This window comes from Bos indicus x Bos taurus, chromosome 5 (genome assembly GCF_003369695.1).
Source record: "Bos indicus x Bos taurus breed Angus x Brahman F1 hybrid chromosome 5, Bos_hybrid_MaternalHap_v2.0, whole genome shotgun sequence".
In the NCBI taxonomy this organism is placed as follows: Eukaryota; Metazoa; Chordata; class Mammalia; order Artiodactyla; family Bovidae; genus Bos; species Bos indicus x Bos taurus.
In genome coordinates this window covers 44,099,766-44,122,122 of record NC_040080.1, presented here as the reverse complement: position 1 = coordinate 44,122,122, position 22,357 = coordinate 44,099,766, and the positions used below count along the sequence as shown (strand labels likewise).

At 45.7% G+C, this 22,357-nt stretch overlaps 1 protein-coding gene across 3 annotated transcripts in view; it reads left to right on the top strand.

The window, feature by feature from the left end:
• LOC113892624 (ubl carboxyl-terminal hydrolase 18-like) overlaps positions 1-18,734 on the top strand; it is a 31,610-nt gene extending 12,876 nt beyond the window's left edge. For all 3 annotated transcript variants that reach the window (XM_027541704.1, XM_027541705.1, XM_027541707.1), the window contains exons 3-11: positions 268-364; positions 1,407-1,552; positions 7,484-7,563; positions 7,819-7,965; positions 8,294-8,389; positions 8,815-8,982; positions 14,346-14,477; positions 14,950-14,999; positions 16,570-18,734. In XM_027541704.1, coding sequence (XP_027397505.1) covers positions 268-364; positions 1,407-1,552; positions 7,484-7,563; positions 7,819-7,965; positions 8,294-8,389; positions 8,815-8,982; positions 14,346-14,477; positions 14,950-14,999; positions 16,570-16,615 — 962 coding nt within the window. In that variant the 3' untranslated portion in view covers positions 16,616-18,734. The remainder of the gene's footprint in view (positions 1-267; positions 365-1,406; positions 1,553-7,483; positions 7,564-7,818; positions 7,966-8,293; positions 8,390-8,814; positions 8,983-14,345; positions 14,478-14,949; positions 15,000-16,569) is intronic.
• The last annotated feature ends 3,623 nt before the right edge of the window (positions 18,735-22,357 follow it).

Below are 22,357 nucleotides of genomic sequence, written 5' to 3'. Positions count from 1 at the left end.
CTGTTACCAGTTTGACAGCGAATGATGCCCCTCGTTGTGGCGTGTCTCTTTCCTGGACGGTGGAGACTTTGGCTGCTGTTTCACTTTTCAGAGGCTGGTGTTTCTCTTTCGTTTCCAATTTGTTTGCAACCTCCTTAGTGAATTCTTTGTGCCCCTGGGAGTCCTTTGTAGGATTTCACGTCCTCATGAGGGCCGAGAAGAATGTTTGGTGTTTGTTGAGTTCCATGGAGGGCCTTTCTCTCAGTGTCTTCCCTCTGCTCCTTGCAGGCCCGGTCGGTTTACACAACATTGGACAGACATGCTGTCTTAACTCCCTGATCCAGGTGCTTGTTAGAAATGTGGGATTTGCCAAGATACTGAAGAGGTAAGACCATTGTTAAGGCAGATAAATGTGTGTATTGTTTTTTGTTTTTGTTTATTCTGTTATTCAGTTATTTGGACTTTGAGAAGTCTTCTTTCAAAAGCTGCCAGAGAAGAGATCTTGTTTTGTACAATCTGAACTATACATTGTAATCATCTAGGAAGTTTAAAAAAATGTGAAATGCTGATCCCACTCCAGATATTTGGTTTCACTTGGGATCTGCATGGGTTTCTAGGGTGGGGCCCAAGATGGGTACTTTCCAGAAAACTCCCCAGATGATTCTAAAATGCAGCCAGACTGAGAACCACTGATTTGGTTAAAAGGAAGTTGGGGTAGTATCAGTAGGCGGGTCCATGAGTCTGTTGACTTTTCTCAAACAGCACACACACACACACACACACACACACATACACACACAGAGTATATATACACACAGTACACACACTGTGAAAACCCTTCTTTTCAGTGGGTTCTGCCAAGAAGTGTTGAGGCTCAGCCAGCAGTGACTGAGTGGAACACCATGCCAATGTGTGCATATTCACATAATACACCTTATCGCTCATTCTTTTCTGCCTTGAGCTTTCTCCTTTTCCCGTTTCATGGACACGGGAGGTTGCCTGTAATTAAATCATTGCCAGAATACACTGACGTTCCTTCCCGTGTCCTTCCCAGGACTAGACCTTACTTGCTGTTTCCCTTTGAAGGACTTCAGGCTGGGTGTGTGCTGAGGACCGAGGACCTACTGCTCTTGCCCTTCATCTTGGTGTGATTCTCGTGCAGGGTGGGGAGAGGGTGCCCCGTCTCGAGAGGATGCTCTATAGCTGATTTGCTGACATGGCCGTCCTCAGCCTTGTCTGTACATTTTAGTCATCCGGGAAATAAAAATTTTGATAAATGCGCCCCGCCCCCAGAAATCCTGATGTGGTCCATCTGCGGAGTGGCCCGGACATGGAGATTTTTGAAAGTTCTCCCAGGTGACTCTAGTGTGGCCCTGGTGTTGAGAACAGTGGGGACAGGGAGGTTTGTGGCTCTTCTCACCCGGCAGGATAACGGTGCCAGGCGGAGCTGAGGAGCAGAGGAGGAGTGTCCCCTTCCAGCTGCTCTTGCTGCTGGAGAAGATGCAGGACAGCCGGAAGAAGGCGGTGCAGCCCACGGAGCTGGCCTACTGTCTGCAGAAGTACAACATTCCGAGTAAGACGGTCCTCCTGCTCTGGCTCCTGGCCTGGTGCTCTGAGGGGAAGGGGAGCTCTTGGAGGGGTGAGGGGGAGGGAGCAGAAGAGAGGAGAGTGGAGGAAATGAGGGGCCTCATGGCCCTTGAGTGCACAGGAAGGAAACCCTCCTTGTGTTGGACGCCTGTGTGTGTATCTGAAATACCTTAAACAACCCTCATCTCGCAGGGACAGCATTTATTTCGTTATTCATGTTTTACTTTCGTACTCACTCTTTTCCTGCCTCTCAGTGGAGTAAGTCAGCCTAGGAGTCTCCTCAAAGCTGGTTCAGCTGCAGGTAAAGCATCCTAAAGAAATAGAATACAGGATTCGTAAGGAGAAACCATGTTCTACGAAAGGAAACTCTTAAATAGCTTAGTTTTTTTTTTTTTTAAACAGACTCAAATGAAATATACATCACATACTATAAATTTAGTCATTTAAAAGTATACAATTCAGAGGTTTTTAGGATTTCACAAAGCTGTGGAATTATCATCACAGTCTAAATTTAGCAAATTTTTATCATCTCCCCAAAGAAATCCTCTACCTGTTAATAATTGCTTACCATCCTCCTTTGTCTTCTTCCAGGTTTCCCACATCTAGCTTTTAGATCTAGACCTGTGTTTCTCTTAGAGTTAAATTTTGTGAATGGTGTGAGGTAGGGGTCCAGCTTCGTTCTTTTGTACGTGGTATCCAGTTGTTTCAGCGCCACGTGTTGAAGGTACTCCTCTCTTGCTCAGTTGGTCTAGTTTCTTTCCTTATTCCAGTGAGCATCCTCTCACTTCAGCCTGGCAAACTCCTCTCAGCCATCCTTGTGAGGCAGGCCTGGTGGTGATGATCTCTTAGCTTTTCTCTGTCTGGGAAAGCCTGTGTCTCTCCTTCATTTCTGAAGGACAGCGTTCCCGGATAACGTTCTGTTTATCAGCAGTTTCTCCTTTCATCCCTTTGTATATACCTTCCTACTTTCTCATGGTCTGTAAGGTTTGTGCTGAGAATGTACTGATACCTTATGAAGCGGGTTCCCTTGGGGTGATAGGCTTCTTTTCTCATATGGCTTTTAAGATCTCTTTGATTAAAAAAAAATTATTTTTGGTTGCTCTGGGTCTTTGTTGCTTTGCGTGGGCCTTTTTTCTAGTTTGGGGGAGTGGAGGCTACTTTTCCTTGCAGCGTGTGGGCTTCTCATTGTGGTGGCTTCTCTTGTTGCGGAGCACTGGCTCTGGGGCACGTGGGCTCGGCAACTGCAGCTCCCAGGCTCTGTCGCACAGGCTCAATGCTGTAGCCCATGGGCTTAGTTGCTCTGTGACTTGTGAGATCTTCCCAGACCAGCGATTGAACCTGAGTCCTATCCACTGCACCATCAGGAGTTCCTGTCTCTGACTTTTGACAGTATTATGATGTTTCTTAGAGAACAGTTAGTTGAGAGGAATATGTTTGGGAACCAACAAGCTTCCTGAACTTCAATGTCTGAATGTCTCCCCGGATTTGGGATGTCCCAGCCACTGTTTCTTGAGATAAGTTTTCTACCCTTTCCGTTCTCATCTTCTGGGACTCCATCAAAGTGTAGGTTGTTTCCATGCATTGTAAGTTAGGTCGTGGATTTGAGATCTTTCTTGTTTTTTTAACATAAGCATTTGTAGTCTGAATTTTTCCTCCAGCTTTGCTTTCACTGCAGCCCATAAATTTTGGTATGTTGTGTTTTTATTTTCATTTGTCTCTCAATATTCTCATTTTTTTCTGTTACACAACACAGTGATTAAGTATTTCTACACATTTCAAAATGAACACCATAGGTCTAATTACCATTGGTTACCATGCAAAGATATTACATAACTATTAACTCGGTTCCCCACACTGTACATTTAATACCTGTGCTTCACTTATTTTGCAACTGGAAGTTTGTGCCTCTTAATCTCCCTCACATATTTCTGTCCTCTCTCCGATTCACACTGGAGACTGCTCAGGTTCCTTTTTCGTTGTTATTCAGTCACTCAGTCATATCTGATTCTTTTGAGACCCCATGGAGTGTAGCATACCAGGCTTCCCTGTCCTTCAGTATCTCCCAGAGTTTGCTCAAACTCATGTCCATTGAGTTGATGATGCCATCCAACCATCTCATCCTCTGTGGCCCCCTTCTCCTCCTCCTCTCAATCTTTCCCAGCATCAGGGTCTTTTCCAATGAGTCAGCTCTTTGCATCAGGTGGCTCCATTATTGGAGCTTCAGCTTCAGCATCAGCCCTTCCAATTAGGTTGTTTGTTTTCTTAGTGTTGAGTTTGAAGAGTTTTTTTGTATATTTTGTATCTTCTTAAAATATCTCTTTTGTAAATATTTTCTGTCAATCTGTAGTTTGCTTTCTCATGCTCCTGACAGAGCAGAAATTGTTAATTTTAATGAAGTCCAGCTTATCAGTTCTTTATTTTATTGATTATACCTTGCTGTCATATCTAAAAAATAATCACCAAACCCAAGGCCATGTAGATTTAGTCTTATATTGTCTTAAGGAGTTTTATTTACAGTTTTGCATTTTAAATTTAGGTCTGTTATCTATTTTGTTCATTTTCTTCTTTTTTAGGATATAAGGTCTGTGTCCAGATTGGTTTTTTTCATGTGAATGTTCAGGTATTTGAGCAACATTTGGTGAAAACGCTGGTTTCCATCGTGAAAGAGCAGTGGACAATTGTTTCAGTCAATTCAGTCGTTCAGTCACATCTGACTCTCTGTGACCCCATGGACTGCAGCATGCCAGGCTTCCCTATCCATAACCAACCCTCGGAGCTTGCTTAAGCTCACGTCCATCAAGTCGATGATGCCATCCAACCATCTTATCCTCTGTCTTTCCCTTTTCCTCCTGTCTTCAGTCTTTCCCAAGACCTTTCAATCTTTTGACATTGTTTATTTTGATGTATTTTGGGCTCTTTCTATTTTTCTATTCTTTTGTAATACCACTTTGTCTTGATAACTGAGGCTCTGTAGTTTGATATTAGTCGTCTGATTTTATTTGATTTTTTCCTTCAGTACTATGTTGGCTATTCTGAGTCTTCTGCTTCTTCAGGTAAACTTTGGAATAAGTTTATCAATATTCATGAAATAACTTTCTGGTATCTTTTTTTAAAAATTATTTTATTTTATTTTATTTTTTTAACTTTGATGGAGTTGCATTGAGTCTAGAGATCAGGTTAGGAGGAAGAACTGGCATGTTGACAATTTTTAGTCTTTGTATCCATGAACATGGAATATCTCTCCATTAGGTAGGTCTTTTGATTTTATTCATCAGTGTTTGTAGCTTTTCTCATATCGATCTTGTACATATTTGGTGAGATTTATATCTAAGCATTTCATTTTATGTGCTCTAATATAAATTATATTGTGTTTTAAATTTAAAATCTCACTTGTTCATTGCTGATATATAAGAAAGTGATTGACTTCTATATATTTGCCTTGTAGCCTGCAGTCTAACCATAATCACTTATTAGTTCCAGCAGTTTTTGGTTATTTTGCATTTTCTATGTGAATGATCATGTCATCTGCAAAGAAGGACATTCTGAAATCTTCCTTTCCAGTCAGTATACCCTTTATTTCCTTTTCTTATCTAATTAGCTAGGGCTTCCAATACAACATTGAAAAGGAGTGGTGAGAGGGAACTTTCTTGTTTATTTTCCTGATCTTGGAAGAAACGCTGCTAGTTTCTCACGATTAAATGTGATATTAGCTGTAGGTTTTTTGAAGATGTTCCTTATCAATCTTAGGACGGTTCTGTCCGTTCTTAGTTGGCTGAGAGTTTTTATCATGAATGGGTTTTGGATTTTGGCAGATGACTTTCTGTATCTATTAATGTACTCATGTGAATATTCTTTAGAGCCTGTTGATGTCATAGGTTCATAAATTGATTTCCAGTTGAACTAGTCTTGCATGCCTGGGATAAGTCTTGGTTGTGGTGTATAATTCTTTTTACATTGTTTGGATTCTATTTGCTAATATTATCTTACAGATTTTGAATCTGTGTTCATGTGAGATATTGATCTATAGTTTTCTTTTATTGGAATGTTTTTGTCTGGCTTGGTATTAGGGCGAAGGTGATCTTATAGAATGAGTTGGGAAGTATTCCCTCTGCTTCTATCTTAGGAGATTTTGGGGAATTGGAAGAATTCCTCCCATAAATGTTTGGTTGAATTCATCAGTGAACCCGGGATGCTCTGTTCATTTTTCATCATTCATTTTTCCTTTCATTCCTCAGACTGGATAACCTCCGTTGACCTATTTTCAGGTTTGATGATTCCTTTGCCAACTCAGATCTGCTCTTGACTACTTCTGGTGAGCACTTCTGTCCTTCTACTCTTCTAGTCAGGAATTTCGATTTGGTCTTTTACGTGTTTCTTTTCTCTATTGATACTTTTTATTTGGTGAGACATTGTTTTCATTCTTTAGTTATTTTGGGTTTTTGGATGCTTTAGTTCTTTGAACATACAGTAATAAACTAATCTGAAGTCTTTGTCTAGTACATCTGGGGCATCTCAGTGAGTTTCTAGTGATTGCTCTTCTTCCTGTGTGTGCACCATATTTTCCTGTTTCCTTGTGTGTCTTGGAATTTTTTGTTAGAAACTAGACATTTTAGATAATGTGACAACACTGAACATCAGAAACCCCCACAGTGGGGTCTCTTCTTGCTGTTGTTTTTACTGTAAGATCTTTACTTTGAGTTTCTGGCCAGGCTTTTCTTGCCTCGGCTGGCATGGTTGCCTTAGGTAACTGAGTTGTATATTGTCGCTGAGCATTTTCCACAGACACCCTGGGAATATTACAGGCTTTCAGCTTTGAGTCAGGTTAAATAACAGCAACCTCCTTTAAATGGGCTTTTCCCTGGAGCTGCTGCAAACAGGTCAGATCGTGGGAATGCTCCTGGCCAGGGGCTTTCCTAGGTGCCCAGTCCAGCCCCAGCCTGTCGCCTGTGGCAACTGCAAGGCTTCTCGTTTTCAAGCCTTCTGCAGAGCATTGAAGAGTGTGTGGGAACCAGCCAAGTTGAGGAAGCCGCAGTCCCTGCTCTGCAGTTTTTCCTGAATTCCTAAGATTTTTGTAAACTCTTGGTTTTGTTGCTTGTGTGGAGGAGTGGGTTTAGAGAGACCCTCTCTCTGCTGCCCCAGGTATAGCTCATGTTTCTCTAGTTTTCCTAACAGTTTGTATGCCTGGGGAAGTCTTCTCTAAATTGTGAGTCCATACATGGATACTCACCTTCTGCTAGAATGTAGGTTTCCTGGGAACAGGCTTGTGCAGTACCTGCATGTAGCAGGAGTGAAGGAAATTATAGGTTGGGCAGGGCCCCGGTATTTCTCAGATGAATTGGGACTCCTGGTTCTGGAATGGGCAGATGAGGCAGGACGTCTCTGCCTGGCAAAGTGACTTGACCCTCTTCATGTTCTGTGTTGGCTCTGGGGAAGGCAGCCTGCTGAAAGTAATTCTCTGGAGACAGCATCAGTTCAACCTGCTACTAGCCTGTTAATCCCTGTTTTGGGATTATTAGCTTGGAATTTGGATTGATTAACCATTCATCTGGGCTTTCTGGGTGACTCAGATGGTAAAGAATCTGCCTGCAATGGAGGAGAACCCGGGTTCGATCCCTAGGTGGAAGATCTAATAAGTAATGCTCACTGATTATGTGCTGGTTATTGAGTTGGTAAGGGAATTAGACTGACAGAGTCTTTGCCTCCATGGAGCTGACAATTGAGAGAAGAGACAGGCCAAAACAAAATAAAACCCCCAAACACTGAGTACAAATTGTGATAAGTATCACAAAGGAAATGGTGTTAACAGGTATGAAGGAAATGGTGTTAACAGGTATGAATTCTGAGTCTGGCAGCTGGGGCAGGAGGGCATGACCCGCATCATGGGCCCTCCCTGGGAGTTGCTTTTCTCTTTGGCCAGTGTTTGTCCAGCATGATGCTGCCCAGCTCTACCTCACAGTCTGGAACCTGATCAAGAACCAGATCACAGACGTGGACTTGGTAAGTCCTAGAACAGAGAGCTCAGAAAGGGAGGATGCTGTCCTTGTGCACATGGAAACCAAGAGGAAACGTGTAGAATGCTCACCACAGTCGTGCAGTGTGGCCGCTGTGACTTCTCTGCACCTTAGTGAGCAGGGGCAGGGGCAGCCGCTATTTCTGGAGCTCTGTGTGGTGTCTCCAGCTCTGGACGTGGCTGACCTGTTCACTCGGGCTCTCTTTGCCCCTCTTCCTCCTACCCCCCGCCCCACGTTGCAGGTGGCAAGGCTGCAAGCCCTCTACACCATCCGGTTGAAGGAGTCCTTTGTCTGTCTTGAATGTACCTCGGAGATGAGCAGAAACAGCAGCATGCTGGCCCTCCCCCTGTCTGTCTTTGATATGCACTGGAAGCCCCTGAAAACGCTGGTGAGGTTCCTCCTGGGGAGTTTGCTATTCCCTGCAGCCCAATGTTGTCAGCGCTCCCTTGCTTCTTTAATGCACCCTTGGCTTTCAAAAACTGATTTCCATTTCCTAAGCATGGGTCTGCTTAGTTCTCCTTTGATTTGCAGGAAAAATAAGTCTCTCCTCCCGCTCCCCTTGTCCTTCCTGCTCCTCAACAAGTAGATCCTCTCTGAGATCCTGGCACGTGTACCACGCGGGCTGATGTTAGGGGAACCTGAGGAGAACCCTTGTCTGTGGGGAAAAGGGTGACCCCAGGTGGAGTAACCCTGGCTTTCCCTGCTCTCTGGGGCAGGAGGATGCTCTCCACTGTTTCTTCCAGCCCCAGGAGCTGTCCAGCAAAGACAAGTGCTTCTGTGAGAGCTGTGGCAGGAAGACTCTCTGGAAGCAGGTACTCGCTGCTGATCAGAGGCTTCCCTGGACTGTGGGGTGGGGGGTGCGGGCCCTTGGGGAGGGGGCATGCTGAGGGAGGGAATCCGCCAGGCTGGGTCCAGGATCCTGGGGGCTTCTGATGCCCAGAGCTGTGGATGCGCTCCTGGGGCCCCATCACTGTAGGGGTGGGGAGGGCACAAGAGCCACACTCAGGCCCACCCTCGCCTGGGCTCAGGGAGCAGACTCCACAGTCCCCTACAGACACCTGTGGAACCCTGGGCTGCTCAAGCCTTCTGTGGGAGACCCAGCAGATTCCAAGGAGGGGTGCTGTTTCACTCCCTTCTTTTTGGGGAGGAAGAACATCCTGTTGGCCCTGGTGCTTCTTGGAATTGACCTGTTTGAAGTGCCTGGGACTCATCTCCACGGTGACTGTGTTTTTTCCAGGTCTTGACACTGACCCATCTGCCCCAGACACTGACCATCCACCTCATGAGATTCTCCATCAGAAACCTGCGGGCAGAAAAAGTCTGCCACTCATTGTATTTCCCCCAGAATCTGGATCTAACCAAGCTCCTTGAGACAAAGGGAGAGCCCTGCAGTGCTGAGGAGCAGGTGAGGGCCCTCGTGCTCCTTACACACAAACACGCACACACACACATATACACACCCCCCACACACACACCCTGGCCTCATCAGAGCCCATGTCTTTTGTCTGTCTCCCTCCCCACCCCATCAGACACCACATCCTTTGTCTGTCTCCTTCCCCTGAGCTGCCCAGCATCACACACACCAGAGATGCATTTTGGGTTTGGGGCGTCATCCTCTCCTCTGTGGCCGAGCTCAGGACTCACAGGGAGGAACACTCACAAACGCTTAGTGTGATTCGTGGAAACATAGTCACACATTTAAGAAACACTGATCTTTCAATAAGGAGTTTAGACTCTTCTCGAATAACAGCCATGGGGCTGTTAGCTTCACATTCCCACCAGCGTTGCTGTTGGCAGCTGCATTTCTGTTAAGACTCAGAAGACTTTATTTCTAATGACTGGACAGCTATCTCCCAGTACTGACAGAAGAAACCATACTTCAGAACCTTCCTTTTACATAGGGTGTGCCACAGGTGACCCACATCCTGGGTGCTAAGCAGCACCAGCCTTGCTTCCTTCTCCCGACAGATTACACTTGCCTTGGGGATAAGAAAGGAGCCAGCACTTGGGGCCAAATTGATTTAGAGTAAAGTTGAATCCAGTTGTCTCGAGCTAGTAAGTTGTCGGGAGATTCTGAGAAAAGTGACATAAATATCTTTTCTCCATAGGTTTAAAATCCTACATTTATTGCCATATATACATGGGTCAGTTTTTGGACTGTCTGTTTTGTTCCCCTGAGCTCTTTACTATCCATGCTCTAGAACTATGGGTTTGTGTTTTTTTTTTGAAAAACTGAGGCCTGACCATGTGTTTGAGTGGCTCCTATTATAATAGGGTTTCCTTCCCTGTTTGGGGCATAGGATTCTGTTCTTTCCTTCTAGTTTCCTTATTTCCACTTGCACAGCCTACCTAATGAAGTATCTTAAAATTCTTTTACCTTGAAAAGACATGTGAGACATATAATGTCTCCCTATCTACCAACAGCCTAAACAGTTGTGCAGACTCACAACCAGTCTTTCTTTATTTGCACCCCATCCTCTTCCTTCTCCAAACCTCTACTGGGTTATTTTGAAGCAAATCTCAGATGCCATGCATGTCATTTGCCAGTATTTCATTATGTCTCTCTAGGGCTTCCTTGGTGGCTCAGACGGTAAATGCTTTCAATGCTGGAGATCTGGGTTCAATCCTTGGGTCAGGAAGGTCCCCTGGAGGAGGGCATGGCCACCCACTGCAGTATTCTTGCCTGGAGAATCCCCATGGACTGAGGAGCCTGGCAGGCTACAGTCCATGAGGTCTCTAAGAGTTGGACATGACTGAGCACCTAAGCGCACAGCACATGTCTCTCTAAAGAAGAAGCACACTTTTTCCAAACATGACCAGTTTCATCTCATGATTATGTAATATCCTCTAATATCCAGTTGGTATGTGGATCTCTTGACTGTCCTGTAAGTTGTTTGCTGTGTCTGAATCTAGATCCACATAAAGTCTACACTTGCATTTGCCTCAGTTTGCTCCCTCCCTCCCTTGGCCTTTCTTTCTTCCATAGGTTCTGTTTCTTTATTGTTCTCTCTCCTTTTCTTTTCCTTGAGATGCATTTGTTTGAAGGGTTTTATGTACGTCCAGAATTGGCTGGTGGTCTTGTTTGGCGCTTTCCTCTCTCCTTGTATTTCCTGTAAACTGATAGTTCCATCCAGAGTTTGCCCCAGAGTAATATTAAAAACCCAGTGTAATGTCCTCACGTGAGAACAGAGAATGATTTGAGCCCTCCCTTTTAGGGACAAAGCTTTGTTTTGTCGACTAAAAAATACAGTCACAACCTGAAAGTAGAGAGTTTTTTATTTGGTGGGAATATTTAGGACTCAGAGTCCCAGAGACAGTGTCTCAGTAGCTCTGAGAAAACTGCTCCAAGGAGGCAGGAGGGCAGTGAACCAGTGAGGTTGCTCAGTCATGTCCACCTCTTTGCAACCCCATGGACTGTAGCTTACCAGGCTCCTCCATCCCTGGAATTTTCCAGGCAAGAGTACTGGAGTGGGTTGCCATTTCCTTCTCCAGGGGATCTTTGTAACCCAGGGATCAAACCCGGGTCTCCTACAATGCAGGCAGATGCTTTACCATCTGAGCCACCAGGGAGTCAGTCTACATACACGTTTGCAATGGAGGGAGCAGGCAGTCTGAACATCACAGATCAGGTATGAAGCTAAGGAGTTTGGCATTCTGTGTATGGGTGCAAGCCTCTAGGCTTGGATTCACTCCTTTCATGTGCAGCTCAGCGACCTGAGCACCTCAGCCAATCCTGTTTCCTCGTTTGCCTGGCTTCTTGCATCACCTCCCCCCCACAGCAGTCACTGTGGGGTGGCAGCATCTGCTGGACCTCAGTTTTGGGGAGCCCTCATTCACATTTGGAGGCCAGAAATCGCTGGTGGCTGTGACATTCCTTGTTTATTAATAGGCAGAAGATATTTTCATTTCACAGTTTGTACCACCCTCATCCTCTCCCCTTCATAATCCCATTTCAGAGTCTCAGGTAAGGGACATTATTTGACTGTATTGAAAAGAAAAGTACAATTTTCCTGACTCTTGTGGAGATCTTGCCCAAAATGAAGACTCTCACCACTGTTCCCTTTTCACAGAGAATCATCTCTTATCTAGCTTTTCTGAGACCAAAGGGAGCAGGGTTAATTACCCCAAACCTGGTGACTATGCTGGTCTTTCCCTTACCATGATGCTCTCTTACTGATTCTGCTCTGCTTCAAATCTGTCTCCTCCAGGCCTCTCTCCTGGGGCTTCTTTCTCTGCTTCTGGGTCCTTTCCTGCCCATTTTTATTGGTATTTAATTTTCATCGCATTCCTTTTTCTTCCCATTGTTCAAATGTCTTCTCATTAATTCTTATGGTTTCGATCATCTGAAACTGAGGACTTTCGAGTCGCTGTCCCCTACCCAGGTCTCACTCTTGATCCCCAAACCAGGGTGTCCACCTCCAGCTGAGTCCTGAGAAACTCGCTGTCTTCATCCCCAGACACCTCTGTTCCATGCGTAACTTTATAGCACCAACATCTTCCTAATTTCCAAGCCAAGAATCTGGGGTTCATCCTTGCAGTGCCCCCTACTTACTCCTCCCCACTGTATCCATCAGTTGCCGAGTGACTTACTGTTTTTCCTTGACTTTGCACAAATCTGTCCCCCACTTCCTCAGTACTGGAGTCAAAAGCTGGCGCCTCAGAGCCAGGCAGGCTTGGGTGGAGGTCCCACCTCTTGATAAGCTCTGAATCTGATGTGAGTTACTCTACTCCTTGAGCTCAGATTCCATGTCTGCAAAATGGGATTGATGCCAACACCCTGTGTACAGGTTCGTTGTGGATATTAAATGAAATAGTGCATATGAATCACATTTATCTCTAAACATAGAATCCTATTTAGTCATTAGCTCTCATCAGATGCAAAATCCATTTCAGAATGCATCATGTTATATGAAGACGTACCATATTGTCTTATGAGCCTTGAATGTCTTGTTCTGAAGATGTATTATTATTATTTTAAACAATGGACCTCCAGGGAAGTTCCCATAGCATCTTATTTTTTTTTTTAATTTTATTTATTTTGGCTTTACTGGGTCTTTGTTGCTTTGTACTGGCTCTCTCTAGTTGTGGAGGTCAGGGGCTACTCTTTATTGTGGTGAGTGGGCTTCTCATTGTGGTGGCTTCTCTCGTTGTGGAGCACAGGCTCTAGATGCGTGGGCTTCAGTAATTACAGCAGCCGGGCTCAGCAGTTGTGGCTCGCAGGTTAGATCTGCAGCATGTGGAATCTTCCCAGACCAGGGATCGAACCTGTGTCCCTTGCATTGGCAGTTGGATTCTTATCCACTGTGCCACCAGGGAAGTCCCTGAAGGTGTATTATTAAGTGAAGTGCAAAGTATTTCCTGCTTCTAATTCTTACACTTCTCATGAAAGATGTGAAGACAGTTTTCTCTCAGTGGCTAAACATATTTAGGCATATTTTTTATATACAGCATAGGTGTGTGAGTATGTCTGCAGTTAATAAAATTGTCATCACAAGACTGCTAAAAGCACTGTAAAATCATAAAAAGCTGTAACTTTTAGCAAAGCAATAAATAATACAAATCTAACAAAGAACCAGAATAATAATGTTTAAGCTTGTTTTGAAGTAGTTCACTTGAGCAAGTATGTCATAAAATATTTGAGTGTGTTGCTAATGGAAATATCACTTTTCAAATTTTACATTATATATACATTTGTCTATCACCTATCATATAACAATTCAAGTATGCTATTAATATTGTAGCACATAAATTATATATTTATGCTCATTATTTTTCTTACAGCATATGAAGCTTAGGTTTCTAAAGAAAAAAATTATAGACTCAGCATCTAGATATGACTCTTTAATTGGTCAGGAGGAATAAGAAACATTTAATTCACAACGCAAAGTAATTTTTTTCTTTGAGGGTGCTTTATGATGTAATATGTAGAAGAATATTGTATTTGAAAGTGAAAGTCACTCAGTCATGTCTGACTCTTTGCAACCCTGGCAAGAATACTGGAGTGGGTAGCTGTTCCCTTCTCCAGGAGATCTTCCTGACCCAGAAACTGGGGTCTCCTGCATTGCAGGTAGATTCTTTACCAGCTGAGCTCCCAGGAAATATTGTATGTAAATCATGGAAAAATAAAATATTAGTTCACTTTTAGGATAAAAAAAGTAATGTATGTGAAGACTTAGCCAAATGCTGGAAGCTAGCTAGTAATTATCATGTTTATAATGCTTGTTGTCATTTCGTGGTGCTTCTTGCTGGTGGTCAGTCTCTCCCCACTTCTTCCGCTCTCAGCTGTGACTCTGCCTCACTTGGACTCTCAAGCCATTTTCATATGCCTTCACTCTGGTGTTCTCAAACACAAATCTGATGCTGCTGCTCCTCTGCACAGAGCCTTCCAAGGCTGCCGCTGCTGGGATGTTTTGACTCCTGACTTGGCCTCAGTGGGTCCCTGCACCCCTGCCCCATCCCTCAACCCCATCCCCCACCACCATGCCCTCCACAGATCCTTCAGGGTAGTTTAAGCACATTGTCTCTGGGGAGCTTTTCTCAACTGCCCATTCCTTCTTGTTTTGGGGTAGAGACTGCTTCCCAGATTTATCTGTAAACCTGGTGTGAAACCTCGCTTCACAGCTGTGCTGTAATTAGGTATGAGCATCTTGTGGTCAGAGATGGTCTTCTGGGGCCCTGGGCGCACCAGTGCCTGGCAGAGAGGCACTGAGAAGCAGAGGGTCGGAAGAGGAGGTGTGATGGGGGTCCCTTTATCCTTGTGTCCTTCAGTGTGGAGGGCACTATGAGCTCTTTGCTGTGATCGCCCACGTGGGGAACGCTGACTATGGTCACTACTGTGCCTACATCCGGAGTTCTGAAGATGGAGAATGGTTCTGCTTCAACGACTCCAATGTTTCTTGGGTGAGAAGCGTCCTCCCAAACTGCCTCTTGCCGTGGGTTCTCCATCTCTAATGGGTTCTGAGCCAGGACTGGAAGGCCATTGTGACCCAGACACACTAAGATCCTGTTTTCTGTGGCAGGGGGGCCTTTGTGAAATTTGAAGCCCTTTACTGCATGGAGCCCTATCTGGTTCACAGCTCTGCTACGGTCTGCTTAGCTTAGCGTCCCAGTTTCTGGAATTCTCAGCTCAGGGCCCTGCAACCTTGTGCTCTGGACTAACCTATGAAGGCAAGAAGCTCTAGAAAGAGTTACAAAATCTGGGCCCAGCATAACCAAGTGTAGACAATGCACCTGAGGGACTTGGTGTGCCGAGCACCTGTCACTGGGTGACCAGGCCTGGGAGTAGTCAGACTGGTCTGTCTAGGGGAGGGAGGGCAGCTGGCAGCACCATCACTCTCTGGCCACTTAACCTGGTTTGTCTCTGTCCTTGCAGGTGTCCTGGGAAGACGTCCAGTGTACCTATGGGAATCACAGCTACCGCTGGTGAGGAAGGCTGGGTCGTGGGTCCCATGAACTCACTCAGGGCATCTGTTGCTGTAGGAAAGGGCTGCCACTCACCTTTGGAGGCCCAGAGAATATGCTCAGCCTCGTTTTTCAGCCCCATCCACTGCACTGCTCCTCTCCTAGTTTATTTTTTAAATTTTTTTCATAGATAAAGGTTTGAAATTACATATGTATTTTTAAGTTAATTAAGAAAAATTTTTGTCAATGCTGTGTCTTCATTGCTTTCTCTGGTTGTGGTGAGCGGGGGCTCTTTGTTGCAGGTGTGCAAGCTTCTCACTGTGGTGGCTTCTTTTGTTGCAGAGGACAGGCTCCAGAGCTTGCAGACTCAGCAGTTGTAGTGCACAGGCTTAGCTGCTCCATGGCACGCGGAGCCTTCCCAGACCAGAGATGGAACCCGTGTCCCCTGCACTGGCAGGTGGAGTCTTAACCACTGCACTGCCAGGGAAGTCCTCCTCTTGCAGTTTAGACCCAGCAGTGCTAAAGTGTCTGAGGCTCCCAAACAATCACACCATCCCTGGCTTTGCACGTGCTGTCCCTTCTCCTAGTTTGTCCCTGAGGCAAACCACCTTCATGCTTCCGTGCTTCTGCTCATGCCCACCTGCCTTGTACTGCCTTCCCAGCACCATTCAGGCAGGTGTGCAGGAGCCTCTCAGGTGTTTTCCATCATGTGCTCACCTCTTCACAGCCAGGACCACGCTGCTTGGTCATTGTTCACCTGCATAACATTCTTTCACGTTAACCATGAACTCTTCGGAAGCAAGGATCACTCTTGTCCTTCTCTGTTGTCTGGTATGGAGGCTTGAATTTAGTCAGTAATAACAGTAAATATATTGTTGAAAATCAGTAACTACATAGAGGGGAGGCTGGAGAGGAAAAAGCTTGGCAGAGATAAAGCAGAGACTTTGCAGGTTTTTTCTGCAGAGCTTCTGGGTTAGAGGTGACATTGCACACTAAGCGTGGTGTGGGACGTGGACCCAGCCGCACGAGTAGGTCTTCACTTGGAAACTGATAAATTGGGTGAAATTTGTGCTTGAAATCCTGCCCCCCCACCGCCCCCTGCTACCTGCTGCTTCTCCTTTTCTTCTAAGCATCTCCCTTAGATACACTCTTAGATATACACTTGGTCATCTTTTGGTTGTCAGTGACCCCCCGTTATTTAGATCAGGGTTTGGCAGACTTTTTCTGTCAAAGGCCAGAGAGTGAATGTTTCAGTTTCTGGGATACACAGTCTGTGTCTCGGCTCCTTGGTTCTGCTTCTGCAACACAAAAGCAGCCACTGGTGGTACATGAGTGAGCATATGTGGCTTTGTTCCGGTTACATTTACTTAAGTTCATGGGCTCATAGTTTGTCAACCCCTGCTTGAGATGTTAGCTAATAGTTATTTACCCGGGTCCCCAGTTTTGTCTGCCCTGAGCTGATAGGTTGATGAAGACCTGATCCAGTAAACCGGGAAGTTTTCTGATGGGTGTTCTATCAAGAAGTAATGATGTAGTAATGAACTCTGAATGTTTCGTCTCAGTGATGCCCTTGCACTTTTTTTCTTTCTAGGCGGGAGACTGCCTATCTCCTGTTTTACGTGAAGACTGAGTCCTAATGGATGCTCCCTAAACCTTCAGAGACCTACAGAGTGTCATCTTCCTTTTCTGTTCCTGTCTCTGCAGATTGTAAGAGATTCTGCAGTGAGGAGAGGCACCATTTTCAAGCTGTTTACATTTTATTTATAATAAGTGGTGATTCTTAAAATATTTAGCAGTGACACTACACAGGTCTGGATCGGTCAGAATGGGAGCCACTGGTGGACTCATGGTCTGGATTGCTCCTGCTGCACAAGGCAGTGATCTGTTAGCTGGGAGCTGCAGAGTCAGGGTGCTCCCAGGGGAGGAGAGACCAGGCCAGTGCTGGTAGCAAGAGGCAGTCGGGTAACAAAGGGCTGTGGTCAGGAATTATTTCAATATTCTACAGCTAATGTGACTATACTGATAGGTACTGATTGTATATCATTTCTGTTTATAATTTTAAAAACTTTCAGGGCTTCTCTAGTGGCTCAGTGGTAAAGAATCCACCTGCCAATGCAGGAAACATGGGTTTGATCCCTGATCTGGGAAGATCCCACATGCTGTGGAGCAACTAAGCCTGTGCACCACAACTGCTGATCCTATGCTCTAGAGCCCAGGAGCCACAAGGACGGAGCTCACTTGCCCTAGAGCCTGTGCTCCGAAACAGAAGCCACTGCAATGAGAAGCCTGTGCACCAGAGCTAGATAGTAACCCCTGCTCGCCGCAACAAGAAAAAGCTCTAGCAGCAACAAAGACCCTGCACAGCCAAAAATTAAAAAGAAAAAATTTTAAATGCGTATCAATTACATGAAACTCAAGTGCTTTGTAATTGTTATTCGTTTATTTGATAAATATGTATTGATCACCTACTTTGTGAAATGGTATGCCAGACAGTAATGAATACAATTCTTTCTCTCAAAAAGAACTTTTTAATTTAATGGGGGTTGATTAAAATACACGATACTGAGGGTTTGTGCTACAGGAATTCAAAGGAAAATAAATGAAAATGCTTCTGCTGTGCACCCACAGGAGCAGCCTGAAGGCTGGAAGGGGGCTGAGAATGAGGACAGTTTGTTTACAGGGAGAAGCACACCCAGTGGCATGGCTCAGGGTTCAAGGACCCTCCACACACCCGGAGGGAAGGGAGGTGGGGCTCAGCACGTTGATCTTGATCCAGGCTCAGAAGTTTGGGTCTAGCTTAATAAGTAATGAGGATTTTTTTTTTTTTTTTTTGGAAAGTGTTCAAAAAGGAAAGGAACACTTAGTGGTTTTGCAGTAAAATGGATTTGCGGGTGACATGGGTTAGAGACAGGTTGGCAGCATGGGTGGGCAGATGTGCACAGTCCCTGGAGCCGTGTCAGAGGAAGAATGTGAATCGTGGGGTGTCCAGGGAAGGGAAACCCTGCACCAACCTGGGAAGAAGTGTGTGGACACCCCCCACCAACAAAGGAAGTGACTCAGTCATTCACGTGTTTAACGACTTGTTCGAGATTTCATATTTTGTAAGTGGCAGAGCTGAAACCTCCAACCTGAAATGAGGGTGATTTATTCTTTCTATTGGCAAGAATTTAGCCATGTGAGAGTAAATTCTCACTGTATAATAGCCAAACAATGTCGTCATGGACAGATCCTCTTCCTCAGTGCTAACCGTTGCTAAGCAGGTGTGTGTATATTCTTATCTCTACCGTCACAAGCTATCATAAAGCACTTGGCTGAAAGCCACAGAAGCTGTGTTTCTTTCTTGCAGTCTGGAGGCTGGAGTCTGAAATCAAGGTGTCACAAGGTTGGTTTCTCCAGGAGGCTGTGAAGGAGAGTCTGTCCTGCCTTTCTTCTGGCGCCTGGTCGTGCCAGCCCTGCTCTCATCCCCTGCGTGGACCTGAGTCCCTCTGGCCTCCACCTCCATCTTCACGCGCTGTCTTCCCTACGTGTGTTAGTCGAGGACACCAGCCATGGGTTAGGGGCCATCCCAGTGTAGCATGACCTCACCTTCACATGGCTTATTTCATCATTCTGAGGTTCCAGGTGGGTGGGAATTTTAGGGGGACCCTATTCAGAATAGTAAAATGTATTGATCCCTCTAGGCCTTATTCTGGGCATTGGCATGCATATTCACAGATATGAATAATTTTTACATCATTAATTCTACTGGAAACATTATTCTGCTCATTGTTTTTTCTCATAATAGTGTCTTAGGAAAGTTTCCAAGTCTGTATGTAAATGGAAAACATTCTTTTGAATTGTTACATTTACTCCATAAATAGATATACTATATTTTTTCCATTCCCATATTGGTAAATATTAGGGCATTTCCATTTTTTCACTATTTAAAGTGCAGAGTGAATGAGTACCTTTAGATGTGTTTTTGTACATGAGTAAATATTTCTGTAGGTACTGAGGAGTGAAATTATGGATCAAAGAGACTGAAGGGAGAAGTTACATGTAGACTCCAAGTTAAAGAGGAAGGGTACTAGTAGATCATTTTTAATGTCCTGGATTGAAGGAGAAGACAAGGAATCAATTGACTTGAGTCTCTGGAAGTAGCTGATTTCTATGCTATTTTGTTTCTTCTCCAAAGTGCCCCCTTACTCATCCATATATCCATTTGTCCAAAAATCAAGGTTCACAGTGATACCTGATGCCTGACCGTATGTGAACTTTGCTGTGATCTTGTTTTGAGGGTTTGAGGTCTGTTGTTATTTCATCCCTATGTACCCCTGCTGTCTGCCGCCCCAGACTTCTTCAGCACATACACCCAGTATCTTTGTCCCTGTGTTTTTTCCTTAAAAGTAGTATTGTGAGGAATTCGCTGGTGATCCAGTGGTTGGAACTCCACAGGGTGAAGGGCATGGGTTCAATCCCCAGTAGCCACCCAGGCCAAGGCCAAGTCCTGCCTGCTGGGGTGCCCACAATAGTCTGCCCACATAGAGTTCCCATAGACCATACAGCTCCATTACAGGTGACCTGACGGGAGTGTTGTTGGGTCCCATAGAGTGTCTCCTGTATGAGGCCACTTCTCCATAACGGAGGCATAAGCAACCTACATAACATTCAAAAAAGCACAGAGATCTAGGCAAGATGAGGCAACAAAGAAATGTCTTCCAAACAATGGAACAAGATAAAATAAGACCTAAGTGAAGTGGAGATGACAGTCTACCCAGTGGATCTCAAAGTCCTGATCATAAAGATGCTCAGTGATCTTTGGAGAAGACTGGGTGAACACAGAAGTTTAACAGAGATGATATTAAGAACCCAATGGAGCTGAAGAATGAAATCACTAATGCACTTAAAGAAAACAGTAGCAGATTAGATGACACAGCAGAATGGATGGTGAACTGGAAGAACATAGTGGGAGTCACTCAAGCTGAACAGAAAGAAATTTTTAAAATGACAGTTTAGGGACTTTCCTCATAGCCCAGTGGTTAAGAACCTGCCTTCCAAGGCAGGGGATGAGGTTTCCCACCTTGGTCGGGGAAGTAGGATCCCACATGCCTTGGGGCAACTAAGCCCGTGTGCCACAACTAGAGAAGCCCGTGTTCTGGAGCCCACGAGCCACAACTGCTGAGCCCGTGCTCACCTCTGTCCTCACTGAGTTTAATCTTCATCCTTCACCATAACTCACCTTGAGTATAACAGCTTCAGGGACTTCTGGGAGCCTCCAAGTAAAAAGAAGCTGAGGAGGGGGTCTCTGGATCCCTGACTCTGTAGCTGGGGTCAGAAGCAGGTCGGGGGGAGCGTCATGGGGCCCTCTACCAGGGAGGGGCAGGAGATCCCAGGTGGTAGTTAGCTGAGTCCAAGACTCTCCTGGGTACAAGGCATCCTAGCCCCCTTGGTGCATCATAAAGAGACCAGCTCCCTCCTCCCCTCAGCCCCCAGGCCTAGTCCCTGCTTCTGAGAAATTCCCTAGGGGTGGGTCCTGGTGCCGGAGGTACCCCATGCTGGGGCTCCTGAGTCTCTAGGGAGGATAGAGGAGTGAGGGGAGACTTGTCCACAGAAAGAGAGCATCTGTCAGAACAGATCCTGGGGCTGCTGCACCCCAACCTGCACCACCATCCCCAAGTCCACTGAGGCAGGACCATGAGAGCAAGGCTCCTTCCCTCCCCAAGACAGAGACACAGAGGAGACACCAGGTGAAGGCAAAGATGGGAGGGAGGGGCCCACAAGCCCAGGGATGCCTGGAGACCCCAGAAGCTGGAAGAGGCAGGAAGGACTCTCCACTGGAGCTTCTGGAGAGAGCACTGCACTGGGACACCTTGATCTCAGATGTCTGGTGTCCGAGACTGAGAGAGGACAGGCTTCTGTTGTTCCAAGCCCCAGGAAGCTCATACAGCTGGTGGGAAGTGCCTGCCCTGATCTAAAGCCTCCCTCCCATTAGGTGAGGTGGCCCTACAGACTCCACCTCTTCTTCCACATCTGGTAGGTGGGAGACCCGCTTCTCCTTGGTACTCCAGGAGCGGCTCTGGAGCTGATGGGAGTGGTTCTGGGGTTTTGCAGGCTGAGCCCCTGTTGCTGTGCCCCCATTTCCCCATATGAGCATCCAGAGCTCTGGATGTCTGCTTCGCTACCTGAATCCCTCCTCCCCCAACCCAGTATCCACAGGAAAAGTCAGGGATTCTGTAGCAGGGTCTTCAGGCAGTCTGCGTCTGGACCCATGTGGGAACCCCAAGTTTTACTGTTTTCTCAGAAATGTCTCCTGGAATTTAATCTTACTCATTCCCTCTTCCTGATCTCTTTCCCCCACCCTTAAGTTAGATGTTCTGGCTGACCTGTCAGCATTAGTTAGATGCTGTTCTGCGTGCGGAACAAGCCCCCTTATCTTCAAAGACCTTTCTTGACGACTCTCGTGTGATTACCTCTGGACCTCCAGAAGGAAGCCTCCTTAATCCCTGCATTCTGGTCTCTGTCTTGCTTTACTGCTCTTAGTTAAAGATTACAAGATAAGTTACCAATAAATATGTGCTCAGCATTTTCTCAGGAAGTTGCTTCTCTGAGAGCTTTCCCTGCATTGTCTCTTACAATGCTGTGTGTTTGTGAGAATTGTTCATTGCAAAACTGCTGCAGACCCACGTTCACCTCTTCCCTGTAAACACAGAACTTCCCCTGACCTCACGCCCCATGCTAACCACCTCCACATCTGGCCATGGGCCCAGGGCAGGTGTAAGACTGACTGCCCTCTCAGCCTCTCCCTTGTGTTGTCAGAGCTGCTGCAGCCCTTGGTCAAAACCCGTGAACCCACTTTAATAGGGGTGTCCTTGCTCACAACCCTCCAAGCACCTCTTTTAGCAAGAGTTAACAGAAGTCTTTAAATCATAGGGTCCAGAGAGAAGAAAGGAAGCTACAAAGAAAGAAAACCAGATGGAGCCAGCTAGGACCAAGATGGCAACCTATTCTGACCTCCAGCAGACCCTGAGTTTCATTGTATGTTGATTTTATTGTATTATCTATCGTATATTAAAAAGCGGAAACATTACTTTGCCAACAAAGGTCCATCTAATCAAGGCTATGGTTTTTCCAGTGGTCGTGTACAGATGTGAGAGTTGGACTTTAAAGAAATCTGAGCGCTGAAGAACTGATGCTTTTGAACTGTGGTGTTGGAGAAGACTCTTGAAAGTCCCTTGGGCTACAAGGAGATCCAATCAGTCCATCCTAAAGGGAATCAGTCCTGAATAGTCATTGGAAGGACTGATGCTGAAGCTGAAACTCCAATAGTTTGGCCACCTAGTACGAAGAACTGATACATTTGAAAGGACCCTGATGCTGGGAAAGATTGAGGGTGGGAGGAG